General features: G+C 53.5%; 2 protein-coding genes and 1 long non-coding RNA gene across 21 annotated transcripts; 1 reads left to right on the top strand and 2 right to left on the bottom strand.

Moving 5' to 3' along the window:
• Positions 1-1532: 1532 nt before the first annotated feature.
• On the bottom strand, positions 1533-10943 carry RUSC1 (RUN and SH3 domain containing 1). 12 transcript variants are annotated; one of them, XM_082456449.1, is made up of 11 exons: positions 10794-10942; positions 8656-10105; positions 7968-8378; positions 6832-6930; positions 6579-6661; positions 6286-6460; positions 6104-6209; positions 5865-5911; positions 4631-5180; positions 3781-3909; positions 1533-2264 (listed from the first exon to the last, which is right to left on the bottom strand). In XM_082456449.1, exons 2-11 carry the CDS (start codon positions 10019-10021, stop codon positions 2096-2098), a joined length of 3135 nt encoding a protein of 1044 aa, XP_082312575.1. In that variant the 5' UTR covers positions 10022-10105; positions 10794-10942; the 3' UTR covers positions 1533-2095. The 12 variants fall into 12 exon arrangements, with proteins under 12 accessions (XP_082312575.1, XP_082312580.1, XP_082312582.1 ...); XM_082456454.1 differs by having other exon boundaries at positions 6585-6661; positions 10794-10941; XM_082456455.1 differs by having other exon boundaries at positions 2104-2388; positions 6585-6661; positions 10794-10943.
• On the top strand, positions 7391-18049 carry LOC309658663. 3 transcript variants are annotated; one of them, XR_014262359.1, is made up of 4 exons: positions 7391-7591; positions 10990-11150; positions 11873-12031; positions 13433-13562. It is a non-coding gene; the product is annotated as an uncharacterized lncRNA (long non-coding RNA). The 3 variants fall into 3 exon arrangements; XR_014262360.1 differs by lacking the exon at positions 13433-13562 and adding an exon at positions 17177-18049 and having other exon boundaries at positions 7401-7591; XR_014262361.1 differs by lacking the exon at positions 13433-13562 and adding an exon at positions 13748-13878 and having other exon boundaries at positions 7401-7591.
• On the bottom strand, positions 11146-21441 carry FDPS (farnesyl diphosphate synthase). 6 transcript variants are annotated; one of them, XM_082457125.1, is made up of 11 exons: positions 21332-21432; positions 20265-20481; positions 20026-20167; positions 18056-18196; positions 13813-13893; positions 13543-13665; positions 13088-13176; positions 12922-12994; positions 12143-12220; positions 11906-12040; positions 11146-11404 (listed from the first exon to the last, which is right to left on the bottom strand). In XM_082457125.1, exons 2-11 carry the CDS (start codon positions 20444-20446, stop codon positions 11204-11206), a joined length of 1245 nt encoding a protein of 414 aa, XP_082313251.1. In that variant the 5' UTR covers positions 20447-20481; positions 21332-21432; the 3' UTR covers positions 11146-11203. The 6 variants fall into 6 exon arrangements, with proteins under 6 accessions (XP_082313251.1, XP_082313250.1, XP_082313253.1 ...); XM_082457124.1 differs by having other exon boundaries at positions 20026-20188; positions 21332-21380; XM_082457127.1 differs by lacking the exon at positions 20265-20481 and having other exon boundaries at positions 21332-21441.

Below are 21441 nucleotides of genomic sequence, written 5' to 3' on the forward strand. Positions count from 1 at the left end.
ATCCCACTATTACCCAATAGTCTATTCATGGCTGCAAAAACAATACATTAGTAGTTAAGTTTTTTTAATCTTTAATTTTTTTAACCTTTAATATCCCTTTAATACCTACTTACAGCTGTTCTATTCTAGATAATATGTAATGATAATAGTACAAAACTAATTTCATATCAATGTTTGTCCTATCTCAAGATGTCCTGCAAGGAGGTCCCCTGTTCTGTTACTTGAGAACCGTTAGGCTCCAACTGCCAATATCACTGTATCTCACTGATGCTCTGACAGTATTGTTCTAGAACCCCTCCCACTTTTGAGGATTACCCACTATAAAACCAGGCACATAGGGATAGGAGTCAGGAAAAGGAGAAGGCAGGTTGAATCACAGGAAATGAAAGCTCTATATCAGTAAAGGATTTCTGAAACTTTAGAATCATGCCCCCCCACAAAGAAAGATTACTCTGTAGATCTCACTTAAAGAAATATTGGTCCCAAAGTCATCTTTTATATCTACTCTTTTGTAAATTAAAACTTCTTTTGCAGTAGTAATTTGCAATTGAAGACGCATCATAAACTTGAGTACTCCCGCTCTTAAGAATATTAACTATGAATTCCCAGAGGCTCTCAGAATCCAGTTTGAAAAACATCACCCTAGAAAACACCTGAAATGCAAACTGAGGTCCAAACTGAGAGGGCCGCCAAACACAAAAAGCAAAATTAAAGCAAGGAGCAGATGAATAACATAAATTGGCCAGGAATGGGGAGCATTAAATCTTAGAAAATGGCAAAAGTATGAGACATCTGATTCTAACCAACCCTGCCCCTGAGTATTTCCAACGCTTCGGATCTAAGATTTTTATTTCCTCAAGTCCTTTCTCCTAACACCAGCCCATTGTGCTCTTAACCAAGTTCCCAAAGATGAAGGAAAACTTAAAATTTCTTTCCTCCGTTTCACCTCATAGTTCTCAGCTTCTCCCTAACTTTCCTGTTGCCTGGTTATAATTATAGCTTTCTATTCTTCTAACCTTTTAGTGATTCTCCTCTAGGCAATCATTTACAGTGATTTCCAGCCCCATCCTCCAAGCTCTAGAGCATTTAGCTATTCTCATTTCAAAAGCCTGAAACTCATTAACTCCTAACAAAGTAATAGATGTCAAGTTATTATGCTTCCTAAAATTATAGCACCACAGAATGGTGATATTAAATAGAAAAAAATGTGTCCCTTCTTAAAACCTTTTAATCCTTCCCATCACCTCAGATAGGAATCTGATAAGTACAATTTCATGGACTAAGTCTTCCCAACTCTCCCATATCTCCTCAGGCTCTTACCATATCAGTCTCACCAAGCAAAGCAATCAAGTCTCAGGCTAGAGAGGCACTTCCTGCAAGTCAGGCACCAATCGGGGGCTACTTCACCATTCCTAAGGGAACAGAAAGAACTGGACCTGGGCTAGGAAGGAAGCATCTCCCTTGGGCTCCCCAGAACATGGCCTCCCCCCTCCCCCCTAGCCTATGTCCTGAAACCGACAGTGACAGACACGTTCAACTCCCACTCTTTATTGGGACAAAGGAAGAAGAAGGCAGACCAACACCACAGGCCCACCCGCCAGGGGTGTCCAGACTTCAGCACCTAGTACAGCATGAGTATATCATAAATACAGGCAACATGGGATGGGTGAAGTGAGGAAAGGTTCCATACACAGGAAGAAGCCGAGCGGCCCTTCTAGTCTTGGAAACTGAGGCATATACTATACTGGCACAGTCCACTTACAGATGAAGAAGATAGAGGGGGTCTAGATTTCCATTTTGCAGATAGGGAGCTATTCCCTTCTGCAGATTGGAAAGAGGAAAGAGATTGCATGGAGGGAAATGCCTTTTTATACATTTGGAAGAAGAGCAGATTTCACCTTATAGATGGGTATGGGAGGGAAGGAGGAAAGTTTATTTTACATGTTAGCAGAAATGGATGTGGGAGGAAAGTGTCATTTTGCAGACAGGGAAAGTACTTCGGGGATGATCAGTTTACATGGGGGAGTGTTCACAGGCCATTCCATTCCCAGGTGACAGGAGGGAGAGAGGTGCAGGAAAGGAAAAGGTCCTAGGCCTAGAGAACAAGAGAGGTGTACCCCACAGGCACCAGCCCCTCCACTCCATCCTTCCCACAGCGGAGCCAGTCCTCATCCACAGTGGCGATGACACGCAGCACTTCCCCATGCCGGAAGCTCAGCTGGTCAGGTCCTGCAGCATTGTGGTCACAGAGAGCTCGAACTGCCCTGTGAGGAGCCAGAGGGAGATGCTGGGATGAAGTGAGGCAGGGGTGCCCAGCTGTCCCCAGCCTCACCTTCCCACTGTATGGTATGTCCCTGTTGGTTCAGCTCAGTAAACATCAGTTGGGCTCTGGAAGAGACATGGGGACCATCTATCAACATGTTGATTCTATTTGGGGCCCCAGCCCTCTCCTGAGCTCCAAACCCACTCTTTAGCTGCTTATTTGACACAATTTGCACTTCTCTGGTGCTTCAAATTCAACATATGCAAACTAAATGACTCATCTTAACCCTCCAAACCCGTCCCCTTGTGTCCCCCGTAGTGGTAAATGGCATCACCTTCCACCCAGTTGCTCCTGGCAAAAACCAGGCTGTCTCAGTCTTTACATCCAATCGATCACCAAAACCTGTTTGGTGTTTGTATCTCCCACCACTCCATTTATCTTTCTTTTCAACCCCACTGCCATTGTCCTCATTTAGGCCTCTATACTTTTTCTCTGGACCACTGGCATATGATCTAACTGGTGTGCCTGAATCTTGACAACCCTCTCCAGCTCCATTCTCCAAACAGCAGAGAGCTGTTTAAGTCTAAAACTTAAAACAAGCAAGCCTATCATCACCAGGCTTAAGACCCTTCAATGGCTCCCACTGCCTTGGAGTGATGTCCAGGTTTCTTAGCTGGCCTACTGAAGCCATCAACCTCCCTAACACCGCTGCCAGCATCCTCCACTCCAGCCACAACTACTCATGTACTCATAGTTCCTCACTTACCACACCTGGGCTTCTCCACCTTTGCATCCTGTTCCTTCAGATGCACACCCCACACCATCACTAGGCCTTCTCTGAGTCCCCAGACCTGGGGAGGAAGCCCTGTCTCTATGGCTCCATAGGACTCAGTCTTCCTTTCCTAGAGTCTTACCCACACAGAATTGTAAATGCTCATTTATTCACTGGTATCCCCACTGGAATACAAGCTCCTTGTGGGCAGGGACTCCAACAGGTTTTCCTTTGCATTCCCTCCCCCAGCATAATGCTAAGCACATAGTAAGTACTTGAAAAGTACTTGAATGGAAAAGCAAGAAGCCTAATTCAATGGATTGAGAGAACCGAAGCCAGACCCTAAAGTCAACGCAGCCCCTCGTACCAAATTAGAAGACCCCACTAAAGAGAAGAACAGTGCCACAGTGGACACACGTGTGCGTTCGTATACACATACAGTAATAAAAGTTACCACTAACTGGGCACCTTCTGTGTGCCAAATGCTTTTATATTGAATAAAATCACGTTTAGTCTTCAGGACAACCATAACAAAAGTATAAATTATCCTCTTTTTACAGAGAAAGAAACTAAGGTTCAGAGAAATTAGTGTCTCACCAATAATAAATAGCAAAGATGCAACGCAAACCAAGCACTGCCTGACTTTACAGCCCAAGGCCGTTTACACCGCCTCCCATCCACTCTGTGAAGACAGAGAAACACATAGGTATAACACGCACACCGCTTTCTCCCCTACCCTCCTTACCTGTGGGTCTGCGCTGTGCTGGGTGCCGAGACCTCAATTTCCTTAGGAGAAGAGGGAGTCTCGGGAGGTGCCCCCCGCTTCACCAGAGCCAACACACTCACTGTCGGGGGCAGCCAGCTGGATGGTCTCCTGGAGGAAAGGATGCAGGGTCACAGAGGTCACCCCACCTCCATAAAAAGAACCCAAGTACCCAGGACTTTGGAGGGAGGAAGAGGCTGAGGGACGCAACTGTGGTTCAAAAGAGGTCAGGAGTTGGTCACTGCTGACGGCAGAGTGGCAGTTGTGGGACAGTTACCTTTAGGGTGACTAGGGAGGTGACAACGAACGTCTACAACACCAAAAACCACAAAGGGACCTATGGAACCAGCAGGCTTAGATCCAGAGGGTCACTAGAGAGTACCTGAAGCCATTAGAGAGCTACCAATGGTCAAAACCTAGAGCAGGAGTTGGCAATTTTTTTTTTTTTCTAAAGGGCCAGAAAGTATTCTTGGCTTTGAGGGCCAGGAGGCAAAATGGACAATATTATGCAGGTATTTACATAACTGTTAAAACTTAATGACTTAAGAATATAACCATTTTTATTTCAGGGCTATAGAAAAGCCAGACTGTCAACCTCTGACCTAAAGGATCCCTACCGAGTTTCAAATTGGGGTGACTGAGGGAGTTCCCTGGCGGTCCAGTGGTTAGGACTCGGCACTTTCACTGCTGGGGCCCGGGTTCTCAATCCCTGGTCCAAGAACTAAGATCCCACAACCCGCGTGGCGCGGCCAAAAAAAAAAAAACAAATTGGGGTGACTGAGGGCTCTGAGAGGAGGTCAGAGGTCATGGAGAGGACCAGGGACCCCATTACCTGGACTTTGGGGCTCCACTCTCAGTTTCTGTGAGGCCCCCAGGCACTCCAAACAGTCTCCCCAGCCATACGCCTCTGCCTGGTGCAGCTTCCTCTGCGGGCAGGGACCTCTCCTGTGTGACCTCAGTTGCAGTCCTGTGATGCCTCGATCCCCACCGGGGAAGAGGGAAGCCCTCGGTGCCGCCAGAGGCGTAGACCCGGGAAGCCTGGGTCAGCTGCTCCCACCAACTACCTGGGGTAGGAGGGCTTGAGGGGGCTGAAGGGCCTGGAGGGGTCTCCCCAGAAGCCCCCCGGAGGCTCTGGGCCAGCCGACCCCCCCAGTGCAGCATGGCTTGCACAGTCTGCTGCAGGGCTGGAGGCGAGCCTGGGGGGTCAGGGGCCTGAGGCAGGCCCAGGGGCAGGTGGTGGTGGTGCTCAAAAAGCAGGTCCAGGTGGAAGGTGAGCACCGACAACGGCTGCAGCAGGAGCAGCAGCTCCGTGGACAAGGAAGGGCAGCCGCCCCGGGCCAGGGAGAAGAAGCCGGTGGGCAGGTACAGGAGGGACAGCAGGCCTGGGAAAGAACAGGCTAACATCAGCCCCTGCTCTGGGCCTAGTCCAGAGCATCAGCCCACCAATCAGCAAACATCCTCCCAGGCCTCTTCCTATGCTGGGCACTGGGGCAGAGAGAGGGGGACACAGAGGGGTGCAGAGCTGCCACATCCCTGCCTGTGTGGAACCATGGCCTAGAGAGGGAGACGCACGTAGAACGTGTGGTGACAAATATATAACGAAAAGGAGGACTTGAGAGTCATGGGAGCAAAATGGGCGGGCGGGGTGGGGAGTGGGGGCGAGTAAGCCTAGTCTGAGGTGGGGGTGGAGCCTCGCTGAAGAAGGACCCAAAGGATAAATGAAAGTTAATGAGGAGGCAGGAGGGGCAGGAAGCCCTATTCTAGGTGGAGGGACAGTAAAAATAGGGCCCTGGGGCAGGAAGAACAGGAAAGGAAGACTGTCACAGGACCAGGGAAAGCCCCAGACCTGAAGGCAGCGAGCAGAAGAAGGCAGAGGCCAGATAACCAAGACTTTGGAGGTTACAGTGAGGATTTGGGTCGTTCCTCCTATGGACAATAAGACTCCTTGAAAGAGTTTTAAGCAGGAGAGTAGTAAGATCTGGCACCACGGGGAACCAACAGAAGAGATCCCTTCCCCCACCGGCCCCAGCCTAGCACCCCCATCCTCTCCCATCTGAGCCTCTGACCTGCATCTTCCTGGAGACTGGAAAACCACAGCTCCAACTGCTTAGTGCTGGGGGAGAGAGGAGGGAACAGAAGTTCAAGGAGGTGGAGGACTCCAGCCCCCTGTGGGTGGAGGATGGGAGATGAGATTGGAAGAGGAAAGGCCTTCTCTGGGGACATGGGGCACCCACCATGTGTCCCACCCATGACACTCCTGTCGTCCCCAGGCCGTGGGAGGGATGCCAGAAAGAAGGCCACTCACTTGAGGAGGCCCAGGATGAAGGCGTGGAAGCGGCTACGGCTGCTTCTTAGCAGGGCTAGACGGCTCACCTGGCCATACAGGGTTCCCAGGGAACGGGCGCTGGAGCCTGAGGACACAGGGCGCAGTCAGCCAGGCCCAGTCCCTGCCCGCGCCCGCCCAGCCCCACACTCTCCCCCCTTCACCTGGCTTCACAGACGCCTCCACCACGCTCCAGGGGCTGCTCCGGCGCTGCCCAGTGATGAGGTCTTTCCGGAAAGGCTTCAGCCCATCGGCCACCAGGGCATGGAGGGCCGGACAAAGGGTGGTCAGCACGAGGTGCCCCACATCTGGGCTCAGACGGCTATCCCCCAACTGGGCCTGGAGGCAGTGCAATGGGCATGGGTCCAGAGATACCTCCAGCCTTCTCCCCGCCGACTGTTCCTGCGCCTCAGAGCTACATTCACCTCCTCAACCCCAACGCCCTTCCCACAGGCACCTTCACCTTCTGCACTAAGTTCCGGGCGGCCCCAAAGTGCGAGATGATTTTATCCACTGAAGCGCTGACGGCTATCAGGAGACCTGGGTTGGGGGCCAGGGAAAGGAAGAAGCGTCAAAGCCCCCTGTCTCTCCCTAGGCAAACCCCAAGGGACTTGGAGAGCCCGGTTTACACAATTTGACCCTGAGAGAGAAAGGCCTAAGCAAGGGGAAGTTGATTCCCAAGCCAAGGGTCAAAAGTCAGGGTGTCCTACCTTTTTTCTGCTCCTGCAGCTGGCCAGTCCCACTCTGGGCTTCTGCCATCCACAGTCGCTGGTCCCGGGGGACGCCGGTGAACGACCAGGAACTACGGACTGGGGTAAGGGAAGAAGAAGGCAGTGACACTTACCAGGGGTTACCCCAAGGACTCCAGGCTTCCGCACAGGTCATCTCCTGCGGGTCTGCAGCATTCCTGCCCTTGAAATCTTGGGAAAGGGAGCACAGGGCTGGGTGGAGCATAGGGCAGCTCAACCCGGGCTCCCAGAGTTAAATCCTACACATATCTCAGCACTGACCTCCTGCTCCCCACTTCCCGGTTCCTATTTCCCTTCCTCACGGCCCAGCTCCCACCTCCTCGATCCCGGAAGTCCCGACGTGGGGCAGCCGCGCTCACCTCCCGCCTGCCAGGCTGGGGCCTGTAAGGCGGGAGATGACAGGCCGAGGGAAGGGAGGGGCAGCCTTGTGCCCGCCGCCCGGGGCCCTCGTCAGGTCCGCAGGGACCCAAGGAGCACGTGGGGAGCCTGGACCAATGGAAAGACAGACAGACGGGAAAGGGAGGAGAGACAGGGGGAGAGGAGACCCAAGGATTGGGAGGCTGGAAGGCGCCGGAAAGGGGAAACCGGGGTCCTGCGCCAGCATCTCGGAGGAGGGCGCCCGCTGCAGCCCACGTGGGGCTGGCCCCATGGAGAAGGAGTGACCAGAACCCCTTCGGCCAATGAGCTCAGCGAACTTCACCCTCTACCCTTCCCGAACAAGGTGGGGATCAGGCTCGAACTGCACTGGCCAGGGAATTCCACAGAGGGTGTGACCCAAGGTCCTTACCAATGGACTTGCTGGGACCCCCTTAAACGCCTGCTAAGCCCGTATCCACTATGCCCGGGCCTCGAGGGAGAGTGGCCGGGCCACGCAGCCGGGAAAGCAGCAACCTTCGCCCAGCACAGGGAGCCAGCAGGGCCAGACTCCGCAGTACCAATGAACTTAGAATCCGCCCAGGTTGAAGGGCAGGACCCAGACGGGTAACCCCGGAAAAAAACTGAAAAATCGGTCTGGGCGAGGATGGGTGGGGCTTTGGAGTGGGCGGGGCAGCCCCGCCTGAGGCGTGGCCCGCGGGGCTGGCCCGGGTCCGTCTTACGTAGCCTGGGAGGAGGCGGTGGGCTCCTGGTCCAGCGAGGGGCCTTCGGCGGACGAGGTGGCCGTGGCAGCGGGGGGGCGGGTACCTGGCGGAGTGGGGAAGCCGCGGCGGGGAAGGTGCTACTTCTGGGAAAGAGCGGGGACAGCAGCAGTGCCAGCTCAGGGCTGGCCAGGCAAGGCAGGTCCCCCCTAGCCGGAGGCGAATAGGCCCCCACCGGGGACAGGCGGACAGGCAGCAGCTGCTCCTCTGGGGGACTCGGCGCCCCCAGTAGCCGCAGCCCAGCGCCGGGCCAGCCGGCCAGAGGCGCCAGGAGCAGAGACCCAGCTGCGGCCGCGCCCCCACCCTCCAACAGGGGGCGCCCGTCAGCCGAGAACCGGAAAACCAGAGGCCGAGGGAGCAGGAGGGGACCGGCTGCAGGCGGGATTGGCGGGGCAGGTGCGGAGGGGAAGGAGGCCAGCGGGATGGGCAGCCAGGCAAGGAGGGGCGGGAGAAAGAGGGAGCAAAGAGTTAGTCCCGTAACCCAAGGACCCACCCAGTTTCCCTTTCCCTGAGCGCTCCCTGGTAGAAGGGGACGGGAAGGATGGGTGACACAGAATGGAGGGGAGACAGGGGGTCGGGTTGGAAGCTTTGGAGGTGTGGGCGAGGCCAAAGCCCAGCCCTCCTCTCGCTACCTCCTGTGGCCTCTTACCCTCAACGCCGGCCTGCGGGCCTGGCTCCTCCGGCTCCTTTGCGGCTGGGGCCTCCTCACCAGCAGCTGGGCTCCCCGCCCTGCCCTCTTCGGGCTGCCCCTCTACTATGGGCTGCAGCCCAGGTCGGTTCTTCTTCCTCCGGGGAGGGACGGGTGGAGGTGTGGGCCGGGGCGGGACCAAGGCCCAGCCAGCTGGGGGGTCTCGGGGCGGGACTGGCGGGGGCGGGGCCCGGCTTCGGGACCTGAGTTCCTTGAAGGTGGTGACTTCCCGGGGAGGCGCCGGGGAGCCACCGAGCGACCCCGTGGGGGGCAGCTCGGTGTCTGGCGAGAAGACGATGAGCCAGTCACTGCGGTCTTTCTTGGCCTGCGGCACGAGGGGCAGCCCTGGGCCCCGCTTGCGCTTCTGGGCCAGCTCGTGGAAGGATGTGATTGTCCGATGGGGCACCGGCTCCTTGATGACGTCACTTCTCCATCCCCCATCAGTTTTCCCTGCATCTGTTTTGGAGCCAGTATCAGTTATTCCTGTATTGGTCTTCCAACCGGAGTCGAATTTTCCAGGTTCAGTTTTCCAGCTAGAGTTAGAATTCCCATTTACTTTCCAATCAGAGTTATTGTTCTCAGTGATTTTCCAGCCAGCTTCAGTTTCCTCTTTGTCAATTTTCCAAATGGGGTTGATTTTCCAACTGGGTTCGGTTTTCCCAGCATCGATTTTCCCATCATCAGCCTCTAGGAGGTCAGAGGTAGGGAGGTCCTGCTCCTCAGCCTCATCCTCTTCCTCTAGTCCTGGGGAAGGCAGGTCCTGGCAGGTGGTCAGGGCATTGCAGTTGGAGTCCAGGCCAGGGCCAGGTGGAGAGGAAGCTTCAGAGCAGGAATCAGGAGAGCAACAAAAGCTGTCTGGGGAGCAGGCGCCTGGACCTGCAGAAGGCAGTGGGGAGCCTTGCTCCAGAGGATTGATGCTGGGCTGAGGGTGGACATCCTCATTGCCAGGGAGGTCCCTGGAGTAGACCGAGATGGGGGACTCATCAGGGCTAAGATCTGAGCAGGAGCTGAGAGAGGAGGAGCAAGCTGGGTCCGAGGGAGAGGCAACCCCCTCTTCGTCCTGTGCTGGGTCCTGCCGGTTTTCTAGGCCTGGCCCATGCTCCTGGCAACATCGGCAGGGAACGGCTGGGCTGTTGGAATTGGCGTCCACCAAGGTCCCGCTGCAGGGGCCCTGGCTCTCCTTGCCCCCAGTGTCCCCTGGGGGAGGGGATGTGCTCAAGGGCCCCTCCCGAAGCTCCGGACGGCGGGACAAGTGCAGGCCCAGAGAGACATGCTGGAGGTGGATGTGGTTGAGGTTGCAGAGTAAAGCCCTCTGAGGGGACAGCATGGTGCCAGCGGCGACGGGGTGGCCTCGAGAATGAGGAGGAGCAGGCCTCTCACATCCACCTACCTGGCAACCGCAGCTGCAGCCCTAGAAGACAGGGATGGTGAAACCCAGCCAGTGAGGGAGCGGGCCGCGGGAAGGACACGGAGGTGACTGACGGCTGGGGCAGGCCTGGAAAGGCGCCTCATATTTAAATGAGATGCAAATAGACATCGACTGGCCATTAGTTTCCGCTGCAGTGTTTGCAGGTGGAGTCGAATGTAACCCCCCGGGAATGGGGCGGGGAGCGTCAGAGCATGCGGCTGCGCTCTCGATCTCCTTGGAGGTGCGGGGGCTTGTAAAAGAATGGGGCCAAGAATGGACTCCGGGTCCTCTCTGCTGCAATCTGGCCCTGCTCCCCAGCCTGCCCCTCACTCCCAAGGGAAGGGGTCAAGGGACGCCCCGCCCAGATGCTCTGAATTTGGGTGGTGGGGAGGCTCGTCTGGCTGGTTGATGCAGGAAAGGGGCGGGCGTGAGGGAAAGGACGGAGCAGCCGTCATCATGTCAACTCCGCCTGGCAGGCCAGCCGGCACAGACCCCGAGCTCCCGCCTGCAGCCACGGTGCACGTTCACCCTGCTCCGAAAACCAGCGCGTCTATCCATTCTCTCCGCACTTGTCTCTATCATCCAGCTACCACCCCACCCCTTCTCTATTCATTTTTTACCGCTAACCTCTCTTGCCCCACCCCGCGTGCCCAATCCGTCCATCCACACCCACAGGACGAGCCATTCTCACCAGGGTCCTCCTGCAACCGCTCCAGCGTCTGCTCCTTCGCAGCTCGGGTCCCCGCCCGGCCCGCACAGACTGGAGGGGAGGGGGGCTGGGACAACCGGCCGCCAGCGCTGCGCAGCCGCGCCCCTTCACGCATGGGCGTGGCGTGGCTCAGACCCAGCCCCCAGCGCTTGACGTCTTGCCTGTGTCACCCACCCAGGCCCGGCTCAATGGCTTTTGATGCGTCCTAAGCTTTCACTCCCAAGAGGGTCCTGAAGCCAAGGCCCGAGGTCCTCGCTTCCATGCAGCTGCCCCCGACCCTGACCATTCTGGACAGAGCTGCGCCCCTGGCTGGCACAAGCAGGAACAGAAGAACCACAGGTTAGACAACAATTTATTGAGAGCCTCCCCTCTCCACCTTCACAGTCTCTAAGTCACTTTTTCCGCTTGTAGATCTTGTTTGCTAGCCCCAGGAAGATGGCTGGGGGCAGGGGCGCAGCATACTGCTCAATGAGACCCATAATGCGGCTGTAACTGTGCTCCTCGTACTGCGTGAACACAGCCCGAAGATTCATCTCCTGGTATAGCGCCTTTACCCGGGCCACCTTCTCGGCCTCCTTCTGCCCATAGTTCTCCTGAAGGATTGGAGGCAGGAAAATGGGCTTATTAATCTCCCCCAGCACCTCCAGGTCCACTCTCCTCCCCCCATCCAGATATTCCAGAACATCTCCAATGCCATTCACTCCATTCCTGCCTCCAGTTTCAAGTGTCTCTTAGTATCTAAGATCTTGAACCTCCCCCTCCCCATCCCAAATGCTCAGACAGTGGCTCAGGCCTCAGTTTCCTCTAGCCCAGGGTTTCTCAACCCTTGGCACATTTGAAATTTTGGACTGGATAATACTTTGTGTGGAAAGCTACTGTATGCGTTGTAAGACGTCTGGCAGCATCTCTGGCCTCTACGCACTAGAGATACCTGTGGTACATAAACACACACCAAGTTATGACAACAAAAAAATGTCTCCCGACACTGCCAAACGTCCTCTTGGGGGGGGGGGTGCAAAATCACCCCCACTGAAGAACCACTGCTCTATCCCCTTTTTCAGCAGCTCAGGGATCCACAGCCCTCTCTCAGGCACCTGCAGGATCTGGCGCTGTTCCGGAGAGGCCCGTTGCAGACACTGAACCACCAGCCAGCTGCACTTGTTGTCCTGGATGTCAGTGCCGATCTTGCCCGTCACACTGGGATCCCCAAAGAGATCAAGGTAATCATCCTGGGTGGGGGCGGGTGCAGAAAAGGAGGAATGAAGAGGCACCAAGGCAGGGAAGGAGGAAAGTTGGAGCCTTTTCTCTGCCAGTGCCTCATGCCTTCCTACCTGAATCTGAAAGAACTCTCCCATCTCCAGCAGGATCTTCTTGGCATTGGCATGCTCCTTCTCCCCGTCAATGCCCGCCTACAGTGAAAAGGGGATTAACAAGCCATACACCAGAGGTGCCTTCATCTTCCTGGCCGCTTCATTCCACGAGGTCTTGCCCCAGTGCAGCCCCCAAATCTTCTCTCCTCTCCTTTCAGACATCCCTGGCTTCCCTGATCTAGGAAGTCCTTACTGATGGTCCAGCCCCTATCCCACTTATTTTAGCTAGGTCTTCCTGCGAGTCATAGCAGAGGTGAGTCCATTCTGGAGGCCCTCAGACTATCTCTTCTCTCACAAGGCTCAGTCCCTGAGTCACTCTGATCCTTCTTCCTAATCGTTTTGCCATTTCCAAATTCTTTCAGGATGAAAAGGAAACTTGGAGAAGGTCAGCATAGACAGTTAATCCCACTGACCGCCTCCGAATCCAGTCTCCTCCCTCTCAGCCTGAATTATATCCTCCCCACTCCTCTCCGTACTCAGATGCAGGATTTATTGTTCCCCCTTGATGCGCCATCCACATTCATATTAGCCACTCAGTTAATTTTTACAGTAGTCCCATGGGTGGGGATTTTTATCCTCATCTTACAGCTGAGGAAACAGACTCAGAGAGATTAAGTAACTTGCTCAAGATCACACAGCCATTCAGTGGGGGCACCAGATTGTCCAAAGTTGTCTGCCCTGTGGCCTCCTATCCAAAAGCCCACATGAGCAGGGCAGCGAGGGTGGGGAGGCTCACTCACCATATACATAGCAGCAGCTACAGGAAGGTAAAAGGAGTAGAAAGCCGTCTTGTACTTGACAATAGATTTGTACCTGAGTACAGGGAGAAGATAAACTCCTCAGAAGGATAATGCCCCTGCCCCAGCCCTCCCTCACTGTCCAGATATGGTTCCCATTGTCCCTCACCTCTTTTCAGTGAATCTGCCAAGATCTACATTGCCCTGGGGGGCCGTGATGAGGTCCAGGGTCTGTCCGATCTCAGTCTGATAAGAACTCTAAGGAAGAGGAAAATGGCCCATGACCTGGGCTTTCTCCAGGGCTGGAGAACCCTGAAATCTTGGGCCCTACATCCCATACCAGTTGACACCTGGGCAGTCAGAAAGACAGCAGGAGGGAGAGAGGGGCCCAAGACTCAACGCCCATCCAGTCACACACACAGTCCCTTCCCACTCCTCAGTCACAGAGACACAAAAGCCCCTCTCGCCACCACCACCCTCCCCAATTCCCTTCCTCAATTATTTCCCCATCCAGGCAAACCGAGGTATCTCCTTTGTCCCGAAACAAGCTAGACGAGAATGTCCTACAGAGGCCAAGGCTACTGTGGGCAGCCTCTGGGCACTGAGCCCTGGTCTGCAGCACACCTGCAGGAAGAGCTCGATCAGGTTCATATAATAGGGCTGCTCCCGGCAGTAGAACTTCAGCAGGCGGTAGACACATGCTTCCAGAAGGAAAGCATCATTGATTGCATCCAAACCTATGCCTGGCTGTCAAGGACACAGAAAAACAAGCAATCAGTCTTTGGCCTAGACTCATACCAAGAACCTGTAACTCTGAACACCTCCATAGGTTCCACGTGACCATCTCCCTGTGGCCTGTTCCCATGCCCACCGCTACCTTCCCGCCCACTTTACCTTCTGATACCAGCAGATCTGGCCCCGTCGGGTGAGGGAGGAATCCATGATGTCGTCTGACACCACGAAGAAGGCTTGGAGCTAGGAGAACGAAAAGTGGAGTAAGAGCCCCAGGGCTCCTTATTACTGTTCCTTCTACCAGCAACAGAGCTGCTGCTTTTGAGAATCACTGAGCTGGGAAGGAAGGTCAGGATGAGGAAGCCGAGGACTTTTTTTTTTTTTTTTGCCACATTATGTGGCATGTGGTATCTTAGTTCGCCAACCAGGGACTGAACCCGTGCCCCTGCACTGGGAGCGCAGAGTCTTAACCACTGAACCACCAGGGAAGTCCACCAAGGACTTTTCATCTGTGCTGTGGGACTTTGGAAAGTTACATGACTTCTTTGGCTCAGGCTTCCAAACTATAAAAAGGGACAAAAACTCCCTTGTTTTCAAAGTAAGAGACACAACAGATCTCTGACATCTCCAGACAAGCAGCCCTAGACAATCCCTGGTATCAGGGAGATGATGAAACATCTTCATATACTGTACTCTCTCGCCAAAAACTTCAGTGAATGCTTCAAGTAAGATTTCTTCAGGCAATTTGACTTTACATGACTTCTGGAACAAAAAAGGCTGTTCCTGTGTCCTCCCCGGGCACTCTGCTTACCTACTCCAGTGACCAGGAACAAAACCCCACCTCAGGGAGCTCATTTGGGAGCGCAGGTCTAATAGGATGGAACTGAAGTCTGACTTCTGGTAACTTTCACCCATGGGTCTTAAACATCATCAAAGGGCTTACTCTTCTGAGTGCCAGCCTACTTGAAGGTACCCAAACGTGCTGGTTCCCCACAGGACTGTGAACTCCTTGGAGGCAGGGCAATGTGTTTGTCCCCCTGGCATTCCCAGAGCCCAGCACAGCATGGTCCCAGAGTGGGTGTGTCATAAATGTTTGTCTAAGAAATAAATGAGAGAATGAAGCACTGTAACGTCCCCCAGGATACTTCCTGCAGTCAGGCTACACATTCCGGCTCCTTCAAACAGCTTTTGAAGACATGGTTTTTGTTTTCTCTGGTTTTTTTGGCTGCACCACGTGGCTTGCGGGATCTTAGTTCCCTGACCAGGGACTGAACCTGGGCCCTCAGCAGTGAAAGTGCCAAGTCCTAACCACTGGACCGCCAGGAATTCCCCAAAGATAGTTTTTAAACCTTCACCCCACCCTGATCCCTGCATGTGCTCTAGTGGATCTGCATGGCTCACAGGAAGTGCCCAACACCACCCACCAGCTCATGTGTGGGCAGTGCAGAAAGGGTTATGGCGATTGCTGCTCTTGTGCCAGGCAAAGTCCCTGGGGAAGGAGGCATCCATCTGCATCTTGACCTCTGACTTCGCCCTGGGTTGGGACCTGGGTTTTCCACATTGGGGGCACACGTTTTATCTACAATGTGTTTATTTGGAGTGGCATTGTTCCCCTGAAGCCACAGGTCCGCTGCCTCCCCTGAGTAATTACAAGGGCCATCTGGTTTCAACCAGCACCACTCAACCAAGATTGTCTCCAAAGGGCATTCATTCTGTGGCCTCCCTCAATCTTCTCTGCCCCCCAACTGCACTTTCTATTTGTTAGGAGAACTTTAAATCTATAGGGATGGTACCACAGTACCGGGTTGAGTTTTTTTAGTCATCTTCCCAGGTATGTGCTATAGTGGGAAGTAACGGGAAATACACCACATTACCTATGTAGCATCCTAACCAAAATGTTTACCCTGATTATTTCCTCATGATATTAATCAGGCTGGATTGTGAGATACTCTACCAAATAATTGGCCTGGACTTTAAAAAAAGTCAATTGTGATAGAGGAAGTATTCTAAAGACTGGAGAAAAACTACCAAATGCAATACGTTACTCCTACTTGGATCCTAGATGTTAAAAAAAAAAAAAAGAAAAAAAAACCTATAGTGGACAATTGGGGGGGAATTACAAGTATTTAAATATGGAATATACATTAGATAATATTTTAGTACCAATGTTAAATATCTTGGATGTTGCTATGATCTGAATATGTCCCCCACCAAAATTCGTATGTTGAAATCCTAACCTTCAAAGATGATGGTATTAGAAGGTGGACCCTTTGGGAGGTGCTTAGGTCATGAGAGTGGAAGCCTTGTGAAAGGGATTAGTGCCTTTCCCCTTGCCCCTTCCACCTGAGGACATAGCAAGGAGATGCTGGCTATGAACCAGGAAGAAAGCCCTCAGCCGACCATGCTGGTGCCTTGATCTTGGACCTTCCAGCCTTCAGAGCTGTGAGATATAAACTTCTGTTGTTTATAAGTTACCCAGTCTGTGGTATTTTGTTATAGCAGCCCAAAGATGTGATAACAGTATTGTGGTTACATAGGCAAATGTCCTCATTTTTAGGAAGTAAATGCTGAAATAGAAAAATAAGAGGTTGAAGGAGATGAGGTAGAAGTGAAAGGAAGATAGAAGCAGAAATTATAACAAAAATCATCCAAAACAATGGTGGACAGCTCAAATGGAATCTTGGGGAAGTGACAGCAGTACAGCTGCGTTTAAGAAAACACGGGGTGGGGGTGGGGAGGACTTCCCTGGTGGTGCAGTGGTTAAGAATCCGCCTGCCAATGCAGGGGACACAGGTTCGAGCCCTGGTCCAGGAAGATCCCACGTGCCACGCAGCAACTAAGCCCGTGCGCCACAACTACTGAGCCTGTGCTCTAGAGCCTGTGAGCCACAACTAGTGAGCCCATGAGCCCACGTGCCACAACTACTGAAGCCCGTGCGCCTAGAGACCGTGCTCTGCAGAAAGAGAAGCCACTGCAGTGAGAAGCCCGCACACTGCAACAAAGAGCAGCCCCCGCTCGCCACAACTAGAGAAAGCCCGCGCAGCAACGAAGACCCAATGCAGCCAAAAATTAATGAATTAATTAATTTTTTAAAAAAAGAAAACATGGGAATTTCCTGGTCGTCCAGTGGTTAGGACTCGGGGCTTTCACTGCCAGGGCCTGGGGGTCAATCCCTGGTCAGGGAACTAAGATCCCGCAAGCTGCATGGCACGGCCAAAAGAAAAAAAAAGAAAAAGAGAAAAACACCCCCAGGTGCACCCAGTGCGGCTGAGGTTAACAGCAACCGATTCTACCAGGTGAGCTGTTGGCCCCTCGCGCTCTCACCTCCCTCCGCCCCACAGCTCTGCCCCTCTCCTCCTGCCCTTCCCTCCTTGCCCGCCCTCTGTGTTTATGGGCTCCTCAGCCCCTCGCGATCCCTAGAAGGGCACCAGGGGCCCTTCACCAGGGGCCTCGTCCTCAGTGAGGCCATCGTCCTTCTACCTCCTTGGAGCCAAATCCCTATTCTCCAGCCCCATCTCTCTTACAGGCTCCAGATTGGAATTTCCAACACCTGCAGGACAGACAGCTCTGCCAGATCTGCTCATACCGAGAATGCGGTGTGGCCGACTCTGAGCTCGTCACGTCCTCCCTCAGGCCAGCTGCTCCTCTCCGCAGGCCAGAATCACCTGTCATTCGCCAAGCCCTGAGCGTCTTCCCTCCTGGGCTCACTGGCCCCCTCCTCAGGGCCTAGCACCGCCCCGCCCCCAAACCTGGTCCCCCTGTCGCTAATGAAGACTTTAGGCCAGGCCAGCAAACCATACACCTTCAAGGGCCAAGTGAGCTTGGCGACAGGAAGATGTGGGGATTGGAGCAAGATAAAGACAGACCCACACATGTCCTGCCTTGGGAAAGTGGCCTCAATTCAACTTCAGCCAACTGTTGCTACATAGGACTCTAGACCCAGATCTAGCAATTTTCCAAGTAATGCTAGAAATCTGGTGTTTTATGTGAAATCTCTTCTTTGTTAGATTTAGGGACCTTAATTTTAAAATATTTTTGAAAACTACCAGTGGGCTTCCAGTTTTCAATCTTTGCCACAGAATAACCTTCTAGAAGAACTAGCTTACTTCTGCGGCTGTCCTCTGCTCAGAGGAAAGAGTTGACAACTTTATGGCCAGTTCCAAGGCCCTGGCCCACAGCAAGTCTACAGGTGAAATATGTACCTACTGACAAAAGACTTTCCCCACATTTGTTAACCCTTGGAGTAATTCACCGAGTCTGGCTGCAGCACACTAGCGGCACAGAAACACAAACAACCAAGAAACCAAGTTTCAGGCCCATCCCTCCTTGCCCCACCCCATCCTACCCAGGGTACCCCCACTCTAAGTAAACCTCGTCTTCTCCTGCCCTTCCCCCTCCCTCTTACCAGTTCCACACACCAGCCCACGGTCAGGGCCCGCCGGAGACTATCAGCATCCTGCTTCCTGGGCTCCACCAGCTCCCGGAACGCTACCAGCACTGTCAAACCCCGATGGTACTTGCCTCCGATGGCATTGTACTCCAGGACCTGGGGGCAAGGGCAGAGGGACAAGGCATCAGGGTCTACAGAGCAGCTATTCTGAGAGTTCTCCTTGCCCCTTCCCACTTCCAACCACGAGACCTAACTTTATCCTCCTCAACCCCTTCAGGCAGCCTCTGGAATTGCTTTTCTCTCGGCTTCTTCCCAAATCCTGGAGCACAGCTAGAAGTTCTCCAGTCCCCAGGCTCTCTCTGCATTGTCTTCTTCAGTACACTTAAAGCCTCCATACTGGAGATTAAAATCTGCTCCCAAACCCAGGACAGGGCTTGAACTGGGCGAAAACTCTGTACATGCTACTGATAGGGACAGAGTAAAAGGACAAAGTAGGTGATTAAATAATTAATCCCACTAGAGGACTGTAAGTAAAGAAAAAAAGTATGGGAGACCCCTGTAAGTTAATGATCACCGAAGAAAGCAGGTTTGCTTAACCACAAAACCAAGCAGGCCTGCTCAGCAACAGAAGCATGAGACATGCCCCAAAACAATAAAACAATAGTGGCATGAGACCCACATCCTGCCCAGTGAGTTCAGTCAGTTAATGACCCCTAGAACATGCTCTCTGCACACACAAAAAACAATTTATGGAAAGGCGACATTTCAATGTAAAAGACCCTCATTGTACTGAGACCTGAAATAATTGTTCCATAGTGCCACGACAGTCCTGGCTTAAACATGTAGGGACAAGAAAACTCCCCTGCCCAACCCGGAGGAGGAGGTGATGATGAAAGCGTGACGTCTACTCAAGAATGAGGAAGAAGGCGGTCTTGTCCTCCTCCCCACTTTTCCTTTGATTATAAAACTGTAGCCCATGAAGTTCTTGGGGTGCGGCACCCTCTCACCCACCGGCTTGTAAGCCTCACAAGCGTTCTATTCTAATAAATCACTTCTTTTCTATCACTTTGCCTCTTGCTGAATTCTTTCTGCACTGAGACATGAAGAACTGGAGCTCCTCAGAGCCCCCAGAAACACCACCTAGCGGTTTCACTATGGGAATGGTTGGCGTGCTCACATCTCTCCTTCACCCCATCCCCAATTCTCCTAACTTCCCCTTCACAGCCCATTCCTCCTTTCTCAGCCACCTCCTCCAACCCACAGTTCAACCTATCTGCAAATGAAAAGCCTCTTTCACTTTATTAAAGGCAAGCCCCCTACCCACAGAGTTGGCCAGAGGACAACTTGGAGGGGACCGAGGTTGGGGAACCTACCCCCCACTCCTCCAATGGCATCCCCTCCTGCTGGGGCTTCTCACTGTGCCTTCTGCTGCCCTGCTGTCAACCAGATCTAATTCACTGGGAAGACTTCCCTTTTAATCTCCATCCCAGTGTAGACAGACTTCCTTTTCCTTAGTTCCCCTCAGACAAATGAGACAGCATTACAAAAAGAATTACTAGATACTCCAAAAGAATAAAAGAATTAGGCAACTTAAGAATCCCAGCAGTAGCTCCTGTTCTAGAGCAGGGGTTTCCGACGATACACTAGCTTCACTCAGGCCCACTTCAGACTGCTTCCTCCCAGGTCCCTGCCAAGGTAGCACCTTATGATTTCTGGATACCTAATTCCCTTTCTCAACAAAACTAAAGACTTACCAGGTTCAAGGCCCTCCACCCCCATACAAAGCAGTCTGGCTGGCTCAGCAGAACCATAAAGCAGGATTGATCAGCTGACTAAATATACCTGCCCAGGCCCCACCCCCTCCAGAGTGGACCCAGAGTCACTCAGATAAAAGCCTGCTCTCATACCTGTCAAAAGCCAGAGCTGGATCCCACACATGCATAGAGAGTGGAAAGGTTCACTCTCTCAAGTCGTAAACCCCTCACCTCCTTGAGTCGGGCAATAGCATCTCCTGTCTCTGGGTGTCCAATGTCCTCCTCAGTCAGCACCCTGACAATCTGGGAGAAGTGCTGGATGAAATCCTGCCTTTCTTGGGCATAAACATCCAATTTCTGGTCTCCATTCATTCTGAGGGAGGAGTAAAATGCTCTGACAAGAGGGAGGACAAGTCAGAAACCTAATCAGCTGCTCCCCTCCCCAAGGCCCCTCACCCCGTCAAACTCACCGAGGCTCCTCTGTCCACGCTTGGCACCAGCAGCGGGCACTGTGCCAGGCCCCCAGGACTGGGCACCCATGCACCAGGGAGGGCCGCCGTAGGGAACCCAGCCACCTCTCCCGGGGCACCCAGCAGGGGGCTGGCAGCAAGAAGACACCCACAGATCTCAGCCAGCGGGACAGGGGCAGCATGGGGGGTGGCACAGGGAGGGGGCACCGAGCACTCCCTGCAGGAGCAAGCACCAAAGGCAGATGCACGTTGTCAGCTCCCCAGGTCACCCTCCAACCTTTTACCTCCATACCCAGAATGCCCCACTCTCTTCTGGGCTGAGCTTGAGGGCATTTACAGAAAGAAACGCAGGGAACAAAAAGTATGGCTGGGTGACCAAGACTCAACTGATCACACTTAAAATAAGACGGCTAGAACTTAATGCCACCTAACTTTACCCGGTTGAGAAACCGTCAACGCCTCCTCCAGGGAGCCTCTGGAATTGCTACACTCTTGGCTTCTTCCCCCAAGTTCTGGAGCACATGATAGAAGAGTCCAGAGTAAAGGACCTCAGGACTGGGGGCTGGGAGGACCCTTAAATCACCCTATTTTATGGAGGTCAAACTGAGGCTCTAGGAGATAGGAAGATAACTGGGGAGTGTCAGTGCCAAATCTAGAACACAGGTCTCCCTGATAGGCGGGGAGAGGGGAGCGCAGGCTCTGAGATGCCTCAAGAAGAGAAGTGAAAGCGGAACCCCTGGGTGCTATGGACATGTAGCCTGGGGCTCTGGGACTGGGCGTCCTGAGCCTCACAGACCTGGGACTGCGCAGACAGCCTCGGAGCAACACTGGGTGGGTGGGGAGGGTTCGCAGCAGAAGAGCAAAGCAGGGTGCAGTTATCCTGTGGGGTTCCAGGAAAGCACATGGCAGAGTTCAGGAGTTTCTGCACATCCACAGTGTCAGTCGGTCCCACCAACCCCCAAAACGGGGGAACTCTTTTACAACAGACTGGACCTCCTGTGCCTTAAAGTATCGCTACAGAGGTAAGGCCGAGTTTCTAGTCCCTGCCAGCCCTCTACCTCTCTCACCTGTTCCTGGACGCCAGTTGCTGCTCCAGATTGTTGGCTGGGTACTCCTAAAAGCCGGACCGCTCGGCGCTCAGCTCCCTGGGACCAGTAGTTCTCGATCTCCTTTCACT

This window comes from Balaenoptera physalus (genome assembly GCF_965194825.1).
Source record: "Balaenoptera physalus genome assembly, chromosome: 1".
Lineage (NCBI taxonomy): Eukaryota > Metazoa > Chordata > Mammalia > Artiodactyla > Balaenopteridae > Balaenoptera > Balaenoptera physalus.

Bases quoted from the DNA above. Each gene is read 5' to 3' on its own strand.
- RUSC1 (XM_082456449.1), bottom strand. From the start codon at position 10,021: ATGCTGTCCCCTCAGAGGGCTTTACTCTGCAACCTCAACCACATCCAC. The intron at 6,210-6,285 runs GTGAAGGGGGGA...CTGTGTCCTCAG, and splicing joins GGAGGCGTCTGTGAAGCCAG to GCTCCAGCGCCCGTTCCCTG. The intron at 5,181-5,864 runs GTCAGAGGCTCA...GTTCTTTCCCAG, and splicing joins CAGTCTCCAGGAAGATGCAG to GCCTGCTGTCCCTCCTGTAC.
- FDPS (XM_082457124.1), bottom strand. From the start codon at position 20,446: ATGCTGCCCCTGTCCCGCTGGCTGAGATCTGTGGGTGTCTTCTTGCTG. The intron at 13,666-13,812 runs GTAAAGTGGGCG...TGTCCTTGACAG, and splicing joins AGATCTGCTGGTATCAGAAG to CCAGGCATAGGTTTGGATGC. The intron at 13,177-13,542 runs GTGTGCTGCAGA...CCTCTTCCTTAG, and splicing joins TGATCGAGCTCTTCCTGCAG to AGTTCTTATCAGACTGAGAT.